The sequence below is a fragment of the Melospiza georgiana genome, chromosome 6 (assembly GCF_028018845.1).
Source record: "Melospiza georgiana isolate bMelGeo1 chromosome 6, bMelGeo1.pri, whole genome shotgun sequence".
In the NCBI taxonomy this organism is placed as follows: Eukaryota; Metazoa; Chordata; class Aves; order Passeriformes; family Passerellidae; genus Melospiza; species Melospiza georgiana.
Genome location: NC_080435.1, coordinates 54549863 through 54567598, shown reverse-complemented (window position 1 = coordinate 54567598; position 17736 = coordinate 54549863). Strand labels below are relative to the sequence as shown.

The following is a 17736-nucleotide window of genomic DNA, read 5'->3' as shown; positions in this document are numbered from 1 at the left end:
CTCTCAGTAACAGCAGCTGGAGAAAACCAAGGCAGCAGTGACAATGTGGGGCACAAGGCGGGACACTCTCCCATATGGGGCGCTGCTTTGCTGTTCAGTGCCACCAGCAGCCCCTCCTGTTGTGCAGGTGCAGGAATCAACATGCACAAACCATTCTGAAGGATAAAAACAGCAGCAGGCAATAGTTTAAGGGTAACTTCCTCAAGTTATTGCACCTCTCTCGAGGTCTGCACACCAGTTAAAAAACCAGCTCAGTAAGAAAGGCCATCAGTTTACACACTGAAAAACTGAAGCGCTTTGTCCTCATAAAATGCTTTGAGTTAGAACAGCTAATATTAAATACATTATTGCTTGCTATTACTACTCTAGCAGAAGGTTTCACATGCTTTAAAAAAGTCATGATTTAAAAATATTTACTTTTCTGTAGCCAGGAACCGTAGCTGAAAATACTTTACTTTGTTCCTCCAGTGTTGCACATGCATGAAGTGGGTACACTTGCCACCTAAAAAAATATATTTGTGAAATATTTACTGATGCAAGAATATTAAAGTTGATTACACTTCTGTGCTAAACCCTGTTATGCACTTGAAACTCATACAGCTGAAAAACTCATATTCAGGTTTAACTGAATTGAAACAAATGTGGTCTAACTTACCTTTGATATTTATCTGAGAGGCATGAGTGCATGTATCTTATTTCACCTAAACCTAGGGAAAAAGTAATCAGGAGTTTAATTTTTCATTTAGTCATGAGGAACAATTCAAAAACATCAACTATTAACTGCCTGTCATTATTACCTCTTTTTTACCATATAATAAAATGTTAGAAGAATTAAACAGCAAATATAATGATAAATCTCTGAAAACCAGTGAGTCAATTTTTGAAGAACCATCTGGCATTAATTTAACACGTAATAAAGATACAAAGGTCATTTGACAACATTCCATTATTAGTCCTTGTTTCAGCTTCTTACAACTGACAACACATGCTGAATATCTGTCTAGTTTAGGCTAAAATTGTGTATTTCAGTCAAAACAAGCTCTTTCAAAGAGTAGAGCCAAGGTAAAAAAAAAAAATAAAAAAAAGCTATTTCTGTCTTAGCTATCTCACCTTTGGCCACTACAGTGCCCATCTTTTGGGGCATTAATTTCACATCAGCCAGGGGCAATCTTACGACTAAGGGATTTTTTCTATTTTCCTGAATACCTCCACAGATATAAACCTTTCTGAGAAGCTTAGTTTATTTCTTATTGAGACTTCAATTCCAAATGTCCCATTTTCAAAAACCTGTCCCACAGTGGATTTCCATTGAGGTTGTTTTTACAAATAAAAACAACTAAAAAAAGTTTGATTCATGTTTGGCAGAGAAGACTCTGCACCATCACTGTTAACAGTAATTATTAATCAGTCTAGTAATTACTGACTAGACACAGCAGGCAGTATCTGCTGACCAGTTTCAGAAGTGACAAAGGTCTCAGAATGAAATGAGAGCCAGTAACACAATCTATCTGGCAAACATACAAGGATAGTAAGGAGAGCAGGGCATGGAGAAGTGCAGAAGAAAATATGGAACAGAAAAAATGAGATCAACACCAGCAGAACAGATAAAATTAGATCATTTGGAACATATTCATGCATGTATGTTAAGAAGATTACTCTACATTTTAACATGGCATCACCTGTTACTTAAAGAGAGGTAAGTTGTGGAGCCAAAGGAGAGGTGAGTACTGAAGAATACTTACCGAAACAGAATCAGACTTGGTAGCATTACCAAAAAAATTAAGCAGTGAACAAGACAGGCAATTACAAGGGAAAACATGGCATCCTACTTGAGACAGCTGCAGCTCCTTTTGGAATCAGATTCTGCCCCATCAATGAGTTCCACAAAGTCAGTGGGCAAAAATCACTCAACAGCATCCTCAGCACTGCATTGCTCTTTCTGGCTGCTGCTGCACACTCAACTTCACAGGTCAGTGGGAGTGTTATTTTTAAGGTTCAAGATGCTATGCAATCATTAGCACTCAAAAAAAAAAATGAAGCATCTCAAATCAACATCCTAAATGTGGATGTTAAATGTGTAAAAATAACCCAGAGCTCTGTCTCAGCTGCTGTGCTATAAAGTGAGGGCTCACATTCCCTTTTCCCCAGTTCTGTATAAATATTTGTGAGGAAAATTTCAAGGGGTGTTTGCTAATCCTGTGTTCTGGATCAGACTTGAGTATCCAGTTTAAAAACAAGGTCAAAGACTGAGCAAATAAAACACAAACCTGAGTGTACCAGCTTATTACCGCATGGGCTTTCACAAATCTACCGAATGTATTTAAACAAAATAAAAAACAAAAAGCCCAAAACAAAGCACAAAAAAACCCCCAAAAAAAAAAAAAAAACAAAAAAAAACAAAAAAACCCCCACAACACCCCAAGCCAAAAACCAGCCAAACAAAACCAACCAACTCAAGGTGAAAGATAAAGATTTTGGATTTAAAAATGCTAAGGAGTAATTCCAGACTGAAATGAAGCCTCAGAGAGGCTGAGAAAGCCTGAGAACACACCAGAAAAACACCAATATCAAGAGGCCAGAGGCAACAGACATGGTCTCCCTACTTTATTAATCACAAACTGGAATGGGTGTCACACTGACACAATGAAGTAGTTCCTTCTACACATTAATTTTATAGTGAAGGTAATTCCTAGAAAGGCAGCTCTAATGCCTTTTAGCTAGTGGGGAACACTCCAAGGAAAGCTGCTCTGCAAGTGCAGTGTATCTTTCAGCTGGTGAGCTGGGCCTCCAGCCCCTGCCCTGGCATGCCTATTCCTAAGCTCAACACAGCAGGGAGATGACATTCATGAACATTTTACAGAATTAGAAAGTCCTGGTGGGGACAGACTCCACTGTGTCCAAGGAACAGCTGTCCTGGACTTCAATGTGACTTTCCACTTGAACACAACCAAATCTTTTCCAAGTCTTCAACTAACATGCTGAATGTTAGCTCAGCTCATGAAGTAAAAGAATAGTTGAAACCACCAGGTAACAGATTTATGATGTTCAGAAAATCTACTCTGCAGGTCAGTTACACTGCCTCTAAAATCCAGCACTGATTAAAGTGAGTTTAAATAAGGAATGGCAGTCAAAACCAAAGCCTACAATAATTTCTGTGCAAGACAACTGAGGTTTTGCTCTCTACAGAAGACTACATGTATAGCCAGTTTTATGATCAATAACCTCTACATCTTCATGTGTACTTTTGAGCATGACAAGCACACCAACCATGAACATGGAAAGAAAAACAGGAATTTGAGCCTTTACAACAATTTAAATGAAGACCACACTATATGAAGATAAGAAAACACCTCTAAAAGAGTCCTAGGAGCTTCATCCAATAATTAATAACTGCACTAAAAATTTAGCAACTGCATTTCTGTAGTTTAACTACAGAATTAATTTTATTATTTTTAAAATACATAACATCTTCATTTTTGACTCACAGCTTTTCCAATTATTGCCACAATTAAACCAGTTTCCAAGAAAAAATGCCCAAAGAGACCTCATTTAAGTATGTGTTTAATAAATGCCTGGAAGAAGTGCCAGCAGGAAGCTCATTAGATGAAAAATAACAAAAAATAAAGTTATTAAGACACAGACTCACCTGGTAAAAACACGAGCACGCTGCCACGTTCCAATGTGCCACTGAAATTCTTTTTCTCCCTAACAAGAAAACACAGCTTCATCAGTTTTACAGTCTCAATCTACCTCATTACCCCAAGTTATTTTATTCTGGAAGAACAAGCAGAAGTGCACACTTTTTGTAACATGCATTATTTAAACTTCCTGAAGAAATGAAATTTCAACCATTATTTGCAACTACGCTTTCTGAGAAATGCAAGATATAAACAGTAGAACCAGAGCAATACATTTAGTGGTTTTCTTCGAAACTATGACAAGACAAACTTTCTCATTCTGCAATGAAAATAATCAGAATTAGGTTACTTAACACACAGTGATAGACAAAGTGGTAGAAGTAAGTTTATTACATTTTCAGATGTAATATTACATCTTCAGATACTCAACATCAATTTACAAAACACAAAGCAGAAAAATCCATTATTTACTTATTTCACATGACATTAAGGCATTAAACAGCCAGTGAAAATTAATGCCTAGCTTTTATCCTTTTTTCCCCATGAAATTATGTATATTTTATGTTACACTATAAAACAGTGTCATTTATATTTATATAAGTCTTGATTTAAGTACTCCTCAGCTCTGGTCTACAGTAAAGAATATATTTTCCATATGACATGGCTGCCCTGAATAGTCATTCATGCTTCAGGGCATGAAGTGCACTTTAGGAACAGTGGGTACAAATCAGACAAATATGTAAAATACTGGGCAAGTAAAAATTAAGTTTCTACTAATAACTACGGACCCTGCTGCTGCTTAATTAGCTTCTCATTTCCCCAAGAGCCACTGATTCCAGATCTTGAACTGCATCTTACCCATGGCTCCTCTTTTCCAGCTCATCAAATGACTGAATCAGAGCCACTGCCACTTGATACATTTTCTGTTCGATCACTGGCTGCCCAAGGCTCTGAAGATGAAACTGTTTGGAGAAGGAGGTAATGAGGTTAACACAGTGTAACTGGCTACAAGGCTGTAGTTCACACATGTATTTCAATTTCTCAAGTGCTTGCAATTCAAACTGATCCAGTACAGAAGAAGTAACTTCACCTGATGTACTCATTACCTTCTAAACAGACTTTTTCTTCAAGCATCCTACAATTTTAACAGTCAAGAAATACTTCTGATATTTACCTACTTAAAACACTAGCCCACCTTCCATTCATTTGCAGAACATGCTCCTTATCCTGAAGTGTCAGGCACATGGAAACTGATCAGAACTCTTGGGAGCAGGGTGACAGGGAGGAATTAGGGAAGGCAGAGTGCTGCTCACAGCTGCTATCACACAGATCTCTCTACCTGCCTGCACATAAACCACGTAACTCTTTCTCCTTTAAATTGTTTTTTCGTTTAGTGGGTTTTGTGGTTTTGGTCACACCCTGTCAAAGAATTACTGTTCTGTTGTACTCAACAAAGCCATGGTGATTCTGTCTAAGTTGTTTTCCAGCATTCTGTACAAACTCAAGGCTTTAGTATTTAAGAACACACACCATCAAGTCTTCAGAGCAAAGACAGTAACTAAATCACTTTTCAGTTTTATGCTTAATGAACTACACTGTCACCGACATCTTTTCATAAAAATCCTTTTTTGGGATTTTTCCTCTTCTGGGAAGCTGAGGCCCCAGAAAGAGAATGTAAACAATAATTATCTGCAGCTGTGGAATGCAGCAGGTGCATCTGTGATTGGTCTTCTGTGAGTGTTTGGATTTACTGACCACTCACAGGAGAGCTTTCTTGCTTTCTGCCTGGACACAGAACTTTGGGATTCTATTCCTATCCTATTCTTAGCTTAGCAGCTTCTGAATTTTTCTCTCTACTCCTATTAGTATCGTCATAATGTATTATATATCATAAATTAATAAATCCAGACTTCTGATCATGAAGCAAGATTCTCGTCTATCTCTCTCACCCTGAGGAACCCTTGCAAAGCCATGCAACACTAGACCTGCTATGAAAAAGGTCTATATAGCATTACATGTTTTCCTCTTGTAGGGAAAATGGCTTTTGATAACTGCTCACCTTTCATTCTCAGAGTTTACCCTCACTCTAGTGCAAACTCTTTACTGAACCAAGTGTTTCAGTGAGCTAAAATCACAGATCACTTAACTATCTAAACTATTAAAATGAAATCAGTAATTTTTCTACCACTTTCCCATTGTAAAGGAGCTCATGCCAATCACAAAAGCACAGCTCCTAGCACCAATCTGGAAACATTGATGTACATCAGCATTTGCTACTGCAACCTCAGTCCTCAGCTTGACTAAACCAGGAGAAACCTTAAAAATACTTGACTGTTTTCTTCAGTGATTTTTGCCATAATATATGTGAAAAATCTAAGCAAGTTATCTCTTCTGGGCTGCTCCAACATAAGATTTTTTTGTTTATATTATTCCTGCTTAACTAACTGTCAAATTTGTCTTTTCAATTTTGCTACTGACTGTACCTTTAGCATTCTCTAACAGGACAAGGCTTCCACATCACTCCCAGTAAAAGGTAATAATGTGACAAACAGCAAATCCAAACCCCAGTCAAACCTGACTGAAATAATACAACACAATCAGAACAGCTTTTGACAGCAGCTCACTACCTTCCACCAGGACTCTGACTCTATTCCATGGACATGAAGGAGTTTTTACTTTTGCAAGCCAAAAATGGGCTGCATTTTTGCATTTTCCTTCCTTTCTTAAATTTGCATTTCATATCCCTACCACTATCCAGAACAAAAGGCAAATATTTATACATCCAGCTTGAAAATTGCCTATAGATAGAGTCTTCATGCATTTTTCATGAAACCTGTGTTTCAATGATTTCTTGGACCTTAGAGGTCACTGGTATGAACAAAGTCATTATTCCGTTAAAAATCCAGAACAATGTTCACCAAGCTCATTATGCCACAAGAAAAATAAACTAATTTTTTGTAAGCCCATGCTCACAAATTGAGCAGCACACCTATAAGTGACCCAGTATCTGGGCAAGGACAAGCCAGTGCTACACTGAAAAATGTTTCTCCCTTTTTTTAATTCTTTCCTACAAATGAAGTAATTCAAGTAGAAAGCTTTGTCTTTGATTCAGCTAGATGTCTGTCTAGCCACAGCAGAGGGTTGACCGAAAACACGCATACAGAAAAAAAAATAATGACTGGCATTTTTGGTCATCTTCCAAATCACAACAGCATCAATGAACAGACAAATTATTCAAGTCAAAACTACTCCTAAAAATTTATTTTCAAGCACAGTTTTAAAACACTATCACGTGCAGAAATGAGCGATGTATTAAAGCCAAGAGGTCTGCAGGATTCATGGAAGAATTCTACATCTCTACAGTAACATCCAATTATTCTAAGATTTTTTGAGAAGGGATGAAGATTCACATCTCACAGCCAAGAGACAATTGCAAACAACTAAACTGATTTTGACTGAGATGCTTTAGGAAATGATTGAAGATTTATGCAATGTAGTTTTACAGTTACTAATTTTAAAATCAAAAGTAAACTTAGAAAAATTCTGTTTATCTAAAGAGCAATGACTGCATTTACTCTTAACTGCTGTGTTCCTTTATGTAAATTTTACAGGCTTTTATAGGTGAAAATAAACCATCAAGAATTAAAGCCTGAAGCCTGTACCTCAGGCAGTTATCTAATTGATTTAGATTTTAGCATGATGAAAGATGTGCCTCAGCCTCCATATGGCAGCATTAACTCATTAACTGTCTTAATACTCACATTTTACTTTCCATTTTATTAGGATGTAACACAAACCATCTTAGACCTTCCACATTTTAATTTTTTAATTGTAACTAGTATTCAGAGAAAATCTTCACACACAGCACCATAAGGAACTAGATCCAGACCAAGAATCAGTGCTTTAGAATTAAATTTCACCCTTTTTTAATATAGATATTAAAAAAAAAGAAAATCAAGAGCACTTATGTGCTTCTATTGTTGCCCTAAGTCACAAGAAACATCTTGGACAAACATACTCTCCTCATCTTGCTGAAAAACAAAATGGCTATAGATAGGACAACACAAGATACAGAATCAGATAAAAAACTTTAAATAAAAAACACAGAAAAAATAAAAAAGTATAAAAAGGGCTAAGCACTGAAGGCAGTTCCTTTGTTCATAACCTCTGAGGTGAAAGGTGTGCAAGCTGACATTCAGCTCCAAGTGCAGATATGACAAATCAAATTTGACTGAAGGAGACTTCTTACTCAATTTCCTGGTTATCTTTTTGTTGTCATCATCAAAAACCTTCTACAAAGCCCATGTATTACATAATCTCCTCCCTATTATCTGACTGTGATACTAATGTATAAATGCTGATGGGCCAACTGCTACAAGCAGCTGAGTTAGTTCCTTTGTTTGCACTAGATCTTCTATGGTTGAAGCCTTTGATTTTACCTTGCCTCTGTTGAAGCATAACCAATGCCAATATGTACACATACTGCTTATATGTACAGCATAAGCAATTAATTTTCTTCTGGGCTTCCTATTTTATTTCACTATTTTATTTTCTGTAGAACTGATGGATGAAAGCTAAATAATAACAGTGTGTTCCCCCCTCTGGTGCTTTTTAAGTGCATGCCCCATCTCCTTCACTGTAATAACATTCTAATAGTGTCTTGCATTATCAAAACTGACCAATAATTACACCCACATCCCAGTTATTTTTAGACTGGGTATCATAATACAGCCTGAGTGCATTTGTTGTACTCTGCTTTAACCTGTTTATTTTGCCTTGAACCATAATATTGAAAGAGCTCACTCAAGTGAATTCCTGCCCAGCTGTTTTTCAAATGTAAAACAAACTCCTATTATAAAACCACAGAAAACAAATCACACATTTACATTCATTCCTTCATTATCTGATGTCTACAGAGATACCTGCTATAATGTCAGAAACTCTAAAAACAAAACATAAAAATTACATTCTGTGCAGTTTATAAACTAGATTGATAAAGCAAACAAATCTTCAGCCAGCACCTACTCTCCTTAGGCATCAGAGAAGGAGTTCTCCAGCACAGCCCTCCAGGGATCTGAGAGGTATCAGTTGTTTTAACATGTTTTCATTACTCAAAATTACACAATTGCCACGGTGGCTTACATGGTTACAACAGAAAAAGGCTCAAAATTACTGCATAACATCTCTGGCACTATTAAAAAAAAAAAAAAGAAAAGCAACGGGACAGAAAAATAGGAAAGTCTCAGCTGATAGAGAAGCCAACTTGATAATATCAAAGTTCTAATCAAAAATGATTGCTTTCTCCTCATTTCATTGCACTTTGTGCTTTTGATACATAACAACAATATGAACCAACCCAGGAAATATTCCCTGATTTTGTCAGCTATATTCAAACAGATCTCTAAATCTATTTATGTTACTTTCCACACACACTTTTACACTGTTCATTTTGAATGCAACTATCAAACAAAATGCCTCATCCCACTGAAACGTTTCTATTTCATGAAATAAACTAGTCTGCTCTTAAGAAGACTCCTGTTTTATCATCATCTATTCTTACCTAGAATTGTAATATAAAAGTGGCTATATGTCATTTTATTACACAGTTTTCAATTGATTACTCCAATTTCTTATTATGTCAAAAGAAATTAAATTATATTTACAATACCTGTATATCAAAAATGTCCTTCAAATCATCAAGATAATATTCTTCAACTGCAAAAGGTCTGCCTTCCACCTTAAATATGCAGACTGGATTCAAGCCATAATGAACTGGAAGTGCAAAGTAATCAGCTAGTTCTTTAGAGTTGATGGAAGCAGACATCAGAATTATCTGTTAAAAAATTTATAGCAGAAAATTAAATGCAAAATTAATAAAAGCATTAATTTTAACACAAATTGTCTTGTTACATGGAACTCTCCATTTCCTTCTCATGTTAAATGATCTAATTCTGGTTACTACAGATATGCAACCTAAGGATATTAAAGACAATCAAATTAAATGCTTAAGATGCCCTAATGAGCACATGGAGAGAGGCAAGCACCTGTGAGAGAATGGCTCAGGCTAGAATGCCTAGGGCAGACAACGTGGTGAAAATTCAACCAAAACCACACAGTATCCTTGATAAAGATCTCACCACCACCCAAACCAGAAATGCTGTAAAACACAAAAGCATCCCCCCCTTACAAATGACAGGAAGGCAAACTAATGAAGATTGCATTGTACAACTGTGCTCAGGCACAAGGAACACATGGAAAGGGCAGGCTAAACCATGAAGTTTTCCAACATGATCCTCAAAGGAGAAATTTGAAATGACATAATTCTGCAAATATATGAAATTTGTCCCACTACAGCATGGACTGCCTCATGGCTCCACAGACAGTGACTCACCTATGCCAGGGCAATAGGCTAAATGTAACCTTCTCTGAAGGCTATCCAAACAAAATCCCATCTAAGGCTGCAGTTAGAGGCAAGGAATAATAAACTATCCCTTCCAGACAACTTTTGTAATCTGGACTCTAATCTGTGTGGAATCCTTCCAAAGTGGAAAGAAGTGACAGATTCTTTACAGAGTGCCTGAAGGGTCACATAACTGAACCAAAAGTTTGATGTAACTCCTGAAGCAAAAATTCAACAAGCACGAATCACCAACGTGGCAGATGAACACATCAGAACAGATGGTAATCAAAGTCGACAGCTCAAGATCAAGCAGTCCAAAACCACTTGTACAACACAGATATGTCCAAAGACCCACTAGATGATACCAAGAACTGTTACTAGTAACTATGGAAACTGCATTGTTTGGTTTGACCCAATAGAGCCACTCTCAGTCTCAGGTTTTCTTTCAAAATCCTATCCCAGCAAGATCAACCTCAGAACAATCCAACTTCTGCTCTGTGATCTAAAAATAATAATCTGCAGCAGCCACCTGCCAGAAAATTCAGCATCATTTACACTGGTTACTTCAGCAGGTAGATCTTGTCCTCAGTACACCAGAATCACTCAACTAACTCGTGTCAGTTGATGCAATGTTGAATTACCTGCTGCTTCTGAGGTTTGCAAATTCCAAACCAGGGAACAAACAGCTCACATGCATTTCATACCACCCTGAGTTAAAAATGTTTTATTTCCTCTCTTAAATAGGGCTCCTTGCACCCTTTTGTTTCATGAATCCAGGGAGATGGGAAGACAACCTTACATTTTCTAAATGAATTGGCCACATCAAAGCTCCCTCGCTTTACAGTTTTTTCAGAAGGGGATGAAAAGGAATGAAGTAGGAGACAATGGGCTTAGTATATAAATTCAAACTGAATAGCCCATTCCACTCTGCTCAAGGCCGGCAAGTGAGATCAAGAGTTCTCCCTTCTTCAACATAAAAAAAATTCAAAGGGACAGCCCTCCACTCTCTCAAATATAGGTCTCTCTCAGATTTGTACAATATTAAAAAACTGTCATCTGCAGAAACAACTGCAGAGAATGATATAAAGGGGATAAAATTTTTCAGTGACAATTTCAAGAGACGGAAATGGAACTATAGAGAAAAATGAAAAAGTTGTCAGGAACCTCTTAAAGAAAAATGTTTTCTAACAGAAAAGATGACAGGGCCTGTAGGGATTCCTGCCATTGAAAGCAATCTAATAATCAGAATAAAGGGCAAACTTCTCACAAACTCAGTTTGATCAAATTATTGCTCTTCTCTGTAGGCAGAGCCAAGTGATAAAAATGGCTGAATAGTTTCACATAACTGTCTCTAAATCTAAAGACAAGAATTTTCTCTAAAATCTAAATCAGCATGAAAATGGATAAAAAGTGAAAGATGTGAAGTGCACAGCCATGTCCTATGCCAAATGAAAGGGCCCTTTCAGTGACAGCATGTTTGGAAGACCTAAAGACCAAGTTTGAATCAATGTGATGGACTGCACAAAAGAACACATCATTCCTTCCAATGGCAACAAAACCAGCCAACCTAGACTTTATTTTGAACAGAAAAAAATCACATTAAACTATTATCTCAAAGCACTTAAGAGACATGCAGTCTCACAAAGTATCTGTAGTCCCAAACAGATGCACAGCAAGATACTGAGTTAGCCTAACTCCCATCACTTTTTCTTCATTTCTAACATTTCAAGAGTTCATTAGTTTGAGACCCCAAAGACCAAATATGTCATGTTAAATGTCTGTGAACTCTGCTTTAGTACAAAGCAGAATTGCCCAACATGCAGAGAACAACCTCAGCCAAATTTTACTACCAGTTCTGCCCAGAAATTACAGTACAGCACTTCTGATCTTTTGCTATTTCTTCAGATAAGTTGTCCCACTTAAGCAAAAAGGCTTTTTGTATTTCCAGGAGTTAATGCTACCATTTTAACCAAGAAAAAGCACTGCCCTCAATATCCAATATGCAATTCCAGTCAAATATCCTTCGTGCATTTTTAGCCTTAAGCAGGCTTTAGAAACTAATGCATTTTAACATGAGGGGGAAAAAAAAAAAGAAGTCTCTCAGAACACATTACAGCAGCCAGGAAAAGAATGCCCCTTAGCTTGCTTACTTATGAGGAGTGGCAAACTAAAAAATATTTTGGTAAAAAGTAATAACATATCAATTTGTGGTAAATTCTTTAAAATAAGGCCTTCATAGACAAAAGACATGCAAAAATTTTCTGGCAAGAAAAAGGAGAATTCAGTTTGAACCCACCTTCACATTCTGTGAATTTGTACACAACAGTTTACGGGTCACCAAGAGCAAGAAATCAATTTCTTCTGTACGCTCGTGCACCTGGAAGACATTATCCACAATTTAATTTCCATTAATTCATCCTCTGCCTTTTGACGATCTCTTACTTTCCTACTCAATTTTATGCTTATTTTTGTAACTTGGAATAACAATACATTTTCATACAAGAAAGCACACACCTTTTGAGGCTAGGCATGCTAAGAATACTTTAATATCTCAACAAGAGTCTTCAGATGACTACAGAACCCTTTGTGAAAATCATGTCACCTTGAAGTTAAGAAGATCTAGAAAAATGACTAAAAAAAAAAAAATCAATCTTGAGCTCTAACCACTGGGTGTACTAGAGCTGACAGTAACAGAAGTCTGTGATACTGATGCTGGGTAAATTAATTATACTGTTAAGATCCCAAGTGATCCAGGGACTGTTTTGGTTTGTCTGAAAACTAAGCAAATTAGACAGATGTGCCTCATTCCCAATGGCTCCCAGCTATGATCCAATACACAGCTGCTTTCTAAAACATTCATTTACACCCAATTCTTTATATATCCTAACACCCAAGCCTTCTGCCTGCTCCTTACAGTTCAGTAAATACTTCTTTCCAACATTATCCATGATGACCATATCCCTTTCTTGAATTACAGTTTAAATATTTTAAGTGCAGCAGCTTTTTCTGGAGTTCAGCCTTCACAAGTCAACATTCATGTCCTGGAGGCTAATTAGCATATTCTAATATAATGTAAACCTAAGACATATTCAATGCTGTCCCATAACAAAAACTAATTTAGCTAAGGTAGTTTTCAGGCTGACAGTAAGATCTTGCTGAGAGAACCAAGACTTTTGGTCCTAGTGTGTTTAAGTATGGTCCTAAATGTCTGCAGTACACTGAGAGGGGTGAGACCTGCAATTAAAAATATTGTGGAGAACATTCAGTTTTTAAAAACAGTGACTGTGGACTCAAGATCCCAATCTCTGTAGTAGGTGTGGAGGAAAAGGTGGCATATGAGCAGCAGGAGGGACCAGAACCCTGGCTGGGGAAGAAAACAACACACACAGTCCTGACAGAGGGATGCTGCTGAAAGAAGGGGTACAAACCAATAACATCAGTTCAAATTACAGCACCCAAGAAAACAAAGTTTGAAAACTCTCTGCCATTCTCCTCTGTAAGGGGCCAGAAAACTTTATTCATTCATTTTCATATGTAATGAATAAATCTTAAAACTAAAGGAACATAACACTTTATGCGTGCACCTTCTATGTTTCAGCTTTTGAATCTAATTTAACCTGAATTTCCTTACTAAAAGAAATATTATGGTTTCCAACACTCTGCTAATACACTGGAGTACTCAAATCTTTTCCATGAAGGCATTGATACAATTCCTTAGGCTCTGGGGGTTTTTTGTTCTTTTTCTGTTTGTATAAGGAAAATTTAATACTTCATTCAAAAATGTAACCACTGGCTCAATCTTTTCCAGGTTTCCAGTGTACCATCTCAGGTACAGTCATGACAGCCTTGTTACTGTAATAGTATAATGGTACACTAACTACTGTCTCCCTGATCCTCAAATATCCAAGAATTAAAGTAGCTCTCAGCTACACTGCCAGTCACAGGATAAAAATTAAGAACAGTACTTATAAAAAATACAAGCTAGAACAAAACACATACACACAAAAAAAATACCCAAAACCAACCAATCAACCCCTCAAAAACCCCAAACCCTTCAAAAACCCCAAACCACTAGGTTCTCTTCTGTATCCCTACATCCCAAGATGTTGTACATCCTACATGAGATTTACATTCATGATTTGTGACAGCAAAATTTCCTATCTGACTATGACTGAAAGTCAAATATTGCTTTCCATATAAAAGAAGCATATACACATGTAAAAATACACAAATTACAGGTGTATTTTCTTTAGCTTCTTAGTGAAGTGACAGCAACAATAATGAATCCTCATGAGTGAACTGTACCCACAACCAGGAATCAGAACTTTCACAGAGCTATTTTTCAGAACATCCCTGAAGAATAAAGACATTTTAATATCCCAGTGAGTAAAAAGTAGCTGCCTTCTCCTGACAGGCCTAGCTGGACAGGTTCTTGAATTCCACAGGACTGATTTCAAAAAACATTTCAAGGCAACTACATTAAAAATTACGGACTCCCAAAAACCCTCCCCACACCTTCAATTCCAAACTTGGTGCTCAAAGGAACGCAGACAAGCCTATTTCAGCAAGTGTTACCTTAGACAACTTATATAAAATACTTTTAAAAGCAGATGCCTGCATTTCTCTTTTCTTGCGTGGTAAGAGAAAAAAGAGGTTTTATTATTATGAAAATTAAACTTACTCCCAGCAACTTACTTCATCAATGAAAATGTGTGTGAACTGAGTTAGGCTCCTGGCAGAAACGATTTTCTGAAGAAGAACTCCAGTTGTCATATACAGCAACCTCGTCTCCTTTGTTGAAACGTTCTCTAAACTTAACTAACAAGAGTAAGAAAAATACACACTAGCTGAAAACATACTTATTGTAGTTACAGAAGCATGCACATGAAAGAACTCCAAAATCAAACACAGTGTAAAGTCATCAAAATTATTTACTCCCACTTGAACAAGTCTCCATACAAAAGTGTTCTTACCAGAATCAATTAACTGTTTTTTCTTTGGGAGAAGTTTCCAAAAATTTTAAAACTCTGAAATTTTATGAAGTAACAAAATTCCTTGCTGGGGACTTTAGACTGAGAATTCTTCAAAGACTTCTAAAGGTACATGCATACGCCATCCTTTCCATTGATATAAAGAGCAAGAAAAAGATTTTGCCAAAATGTAGTTTGCTTACCAGATGGGAAAGGAAAGAGGTTTAAGTTATCACCAAGACCAGGCAACACACTCCTGAGAGAAAGGTTCTAGAACCCAATATGAAACAGCTTTTTGATTTCTAACATACTTGTGGTACCTTCAGCTATCTCAGGTGTAACCTGCCCAGGCAGGCAGAGCTGTGAGCACCATGTGCAGCTTTGGATCAGCCCAGAGCAGACACAAGTGCACTCCACCATTGCCCTCTGCTTCTGCCCAGCTCACACAAGTGCTGGTGAGACAAGCACAGCACATCCACATACACTGTCCTGAAGACAGTCTGGAAGCATAGTATTATTTTAAGTCTTTTAGACTCAAAAATCTAATGAATCAATTTACCAATTTAATAATGAATTAATGTAAAGTATCAAAAAATCACAAAGGCTTTACATATAAATTACTTTAAAAAAAACAACATACATAACTTGGGTTTTGCTGGGATAGAGGTCATTTCTTCTTAGTAGCTGGTACAGTGCTGTGTTTTGGGGATTTAGTCTGAGAATAATGTTGATAACACAAGTGTTTTGGTTATGGCTGTCATGTTTATGATGTGGCACAGAAGAAAACAGACATGGGAAAAAACCAGAAAACAGATGAAGCAAAAGCCTGACATGTAAGAGCTCATGTTATGAACCGCACTGTCACTCAGTTAAAAATGAAACCCCTTCAGACCTGAAAATTGTACAAAATTAGATTAGGGGTAACAAAGAACACCTAACACAAATAGCATATTAGGAAGTAATCTGAAGCTGCAGATCTATGAAGAAACAGAAACCTTTAAATGCACGCTAGCAAACATACACATATTACTCTAAGTGCAAGAAAGAAACAACAAGAAACAGAAGGAAGCAGAGAAGAAGAGCTCAGCAAATACTGCTCTGAGCAAAGCACTCCAGAAGCAGAGAATTCTCCATCAACTGTCCCACTCAACAGCAGTGTGAACCCCCTGAGCAGCTCATGCAGAGACAGCTGTGGCCAACCCAGCAATGAAACCACCATCACTGCAGCTCAGTGTGGCTGCTGACGAGGAGCTGATCACAGCACCAGGACCTGTGCCAAAAGAGGAATGTGGCATCAAGTTTAAACAGAGGGACAGAAGTGGGCTTGAAGGTGAGCAGAACAAAGCAAAAGGAAGAGACTAATTTAAGAGGAAAAACTAGTTTGAGTTTTTCACATGTTAAAAAAGAACAACTGATTGTTTACAGAAAAACCTGGTCATAAATGCACTGAAGTGCTGACAGAGACAAGCAAATGTAGTAAAGTCAAACAGATAGTAAATTACTTAAGGAGCTGAGAGGAAAAATGACATAACATAGTTCTCCTGCAACAATTTCAGTGATTAATAATGTAGACATGTCTGATGCAGGCACCTATTTTCTGTTGAAGTCCCACCACGATTTACAGTTGTTCAAATGTACAAGTTGATTTAATTACAATCATTTAGCAGGAGACACAGATAAAAAACCAGCAATTCCACTTCAAAAGCAGATTCTCTAACATTTCTTCAGTATGTTAGATATGTTTAAAAGTAACCAAAAAAGAATATAGAGTACTTTTTAATGCATTTTTAAATACAATTTGGATTTCCTCATACCTGGTATCCTACAAATCCCCCAAGTGTCCATGATCTTTCCTTGCTAATCCACCTGGCAAGGCTGCTGGCGCTGATTTTGCGAGGCTGGGTAACAGCAATGTTGCAGGGCATAGACCGGGTCATGCAATAATCCAAAATGTACTGGGGAATCTGGGTGCTCTTTCCACTGCCAGTCGCTCCTTCCACAATCACAACTGAATTGTTTTGTATGAGAGACACAATCTGAAACAATTTTTCAAGAAAACTTGTAAGTATATGAGTTTTAAAAGATATAAAGAACTCAAACATATAAAAATTCAAAACAGGTTTCAAATAGATCTGAAATATCAACAGCTTCCAAGCCACAAAGCAAGTTTCTTCAGAACACTGGGCCATCTTTTCTATCAGAGATAACTGGAATACTACAATGCATTAGAAGATGACAGAAAAGAAGATGGGCACACAGCCATGTACATATTTTACATGAATACCTATAAAGTGTAACAGCAACGTTTCTTCCTCTAAGAAGTTTTATGCAATGGTTTTGTAAAAAAACCCAGAAGTTTGGTACAGTGTTTAAAACAGGAACGGAAATTACCTTTCAAAACACAATAGAAACAAACTAACAAAAAAACTACCCCAAAGCCACAACAAAACATTATTTTCAGCTTTATTCTATGAGAGAAAGTAAACTGACATTACCTTTTCCCTGTGTTTGGCTGTAGGCATATCCAAATATTTACACTTACTTATTGGTAGAGAAATTGAACCACTTGATTCACACTGAGACAATGAAGTACCTAGGCACAAAAATAAACAAGAGTAACATTTCAAGAGAGAAAGGAAAAGACCAGCAGGAGATGATGATGACAGTATTTGGAAACCTAACTTCTCCAAAATGTGAACCACATACTTTAAGTATTAATAGAATAATT

The 17736-nt window shown here is 37.0% G+C and overlaps 1 protein-coding gene across 1 annotated transcript in view; it reads right to left on the bottom strand.

The window, feature by feature from the left end:
• Positions 1-17532, bottom strand: part of TDRD9 (tudor domain containing 9) — a 45843-nt gene extending 28311 nt beyond the window's left edge. The window contains exons 1-9 of the mRNA XM_058026480.1: positions 17504-17532; positions 16823-17044; positions 14734-14856; positions 12335-12415; positions 9302-9471; positions 4497-4586; positions 3647-3705; positions 656-707; positions 418-502 (exon numbers count right to left, since the gene is read on the bottom strand). Coding sequence (XP_057882463.1) covers positions 418-502; positions 656-707; positions 3647-3705; positions 4497-4586; positions 9302-9471; positions 12335-12415; positions 14734-14856; positions 16823-17044; positions 17504-17530 — 909 coding nt within the window. The 5' untranslated portion in view covers positions 17531-17532. The remainder of the gene's footprint in view (positions 1-417; positions 503-655; positions 708-3646; positions 3706-4496; positions 4587-9301; positions 9472-12334; positions 12416-14733; positions 14857-16822; positions 17045-17503) is intronic.
• Positions 17533-17736: the final 204 nt, after the last annotated feature.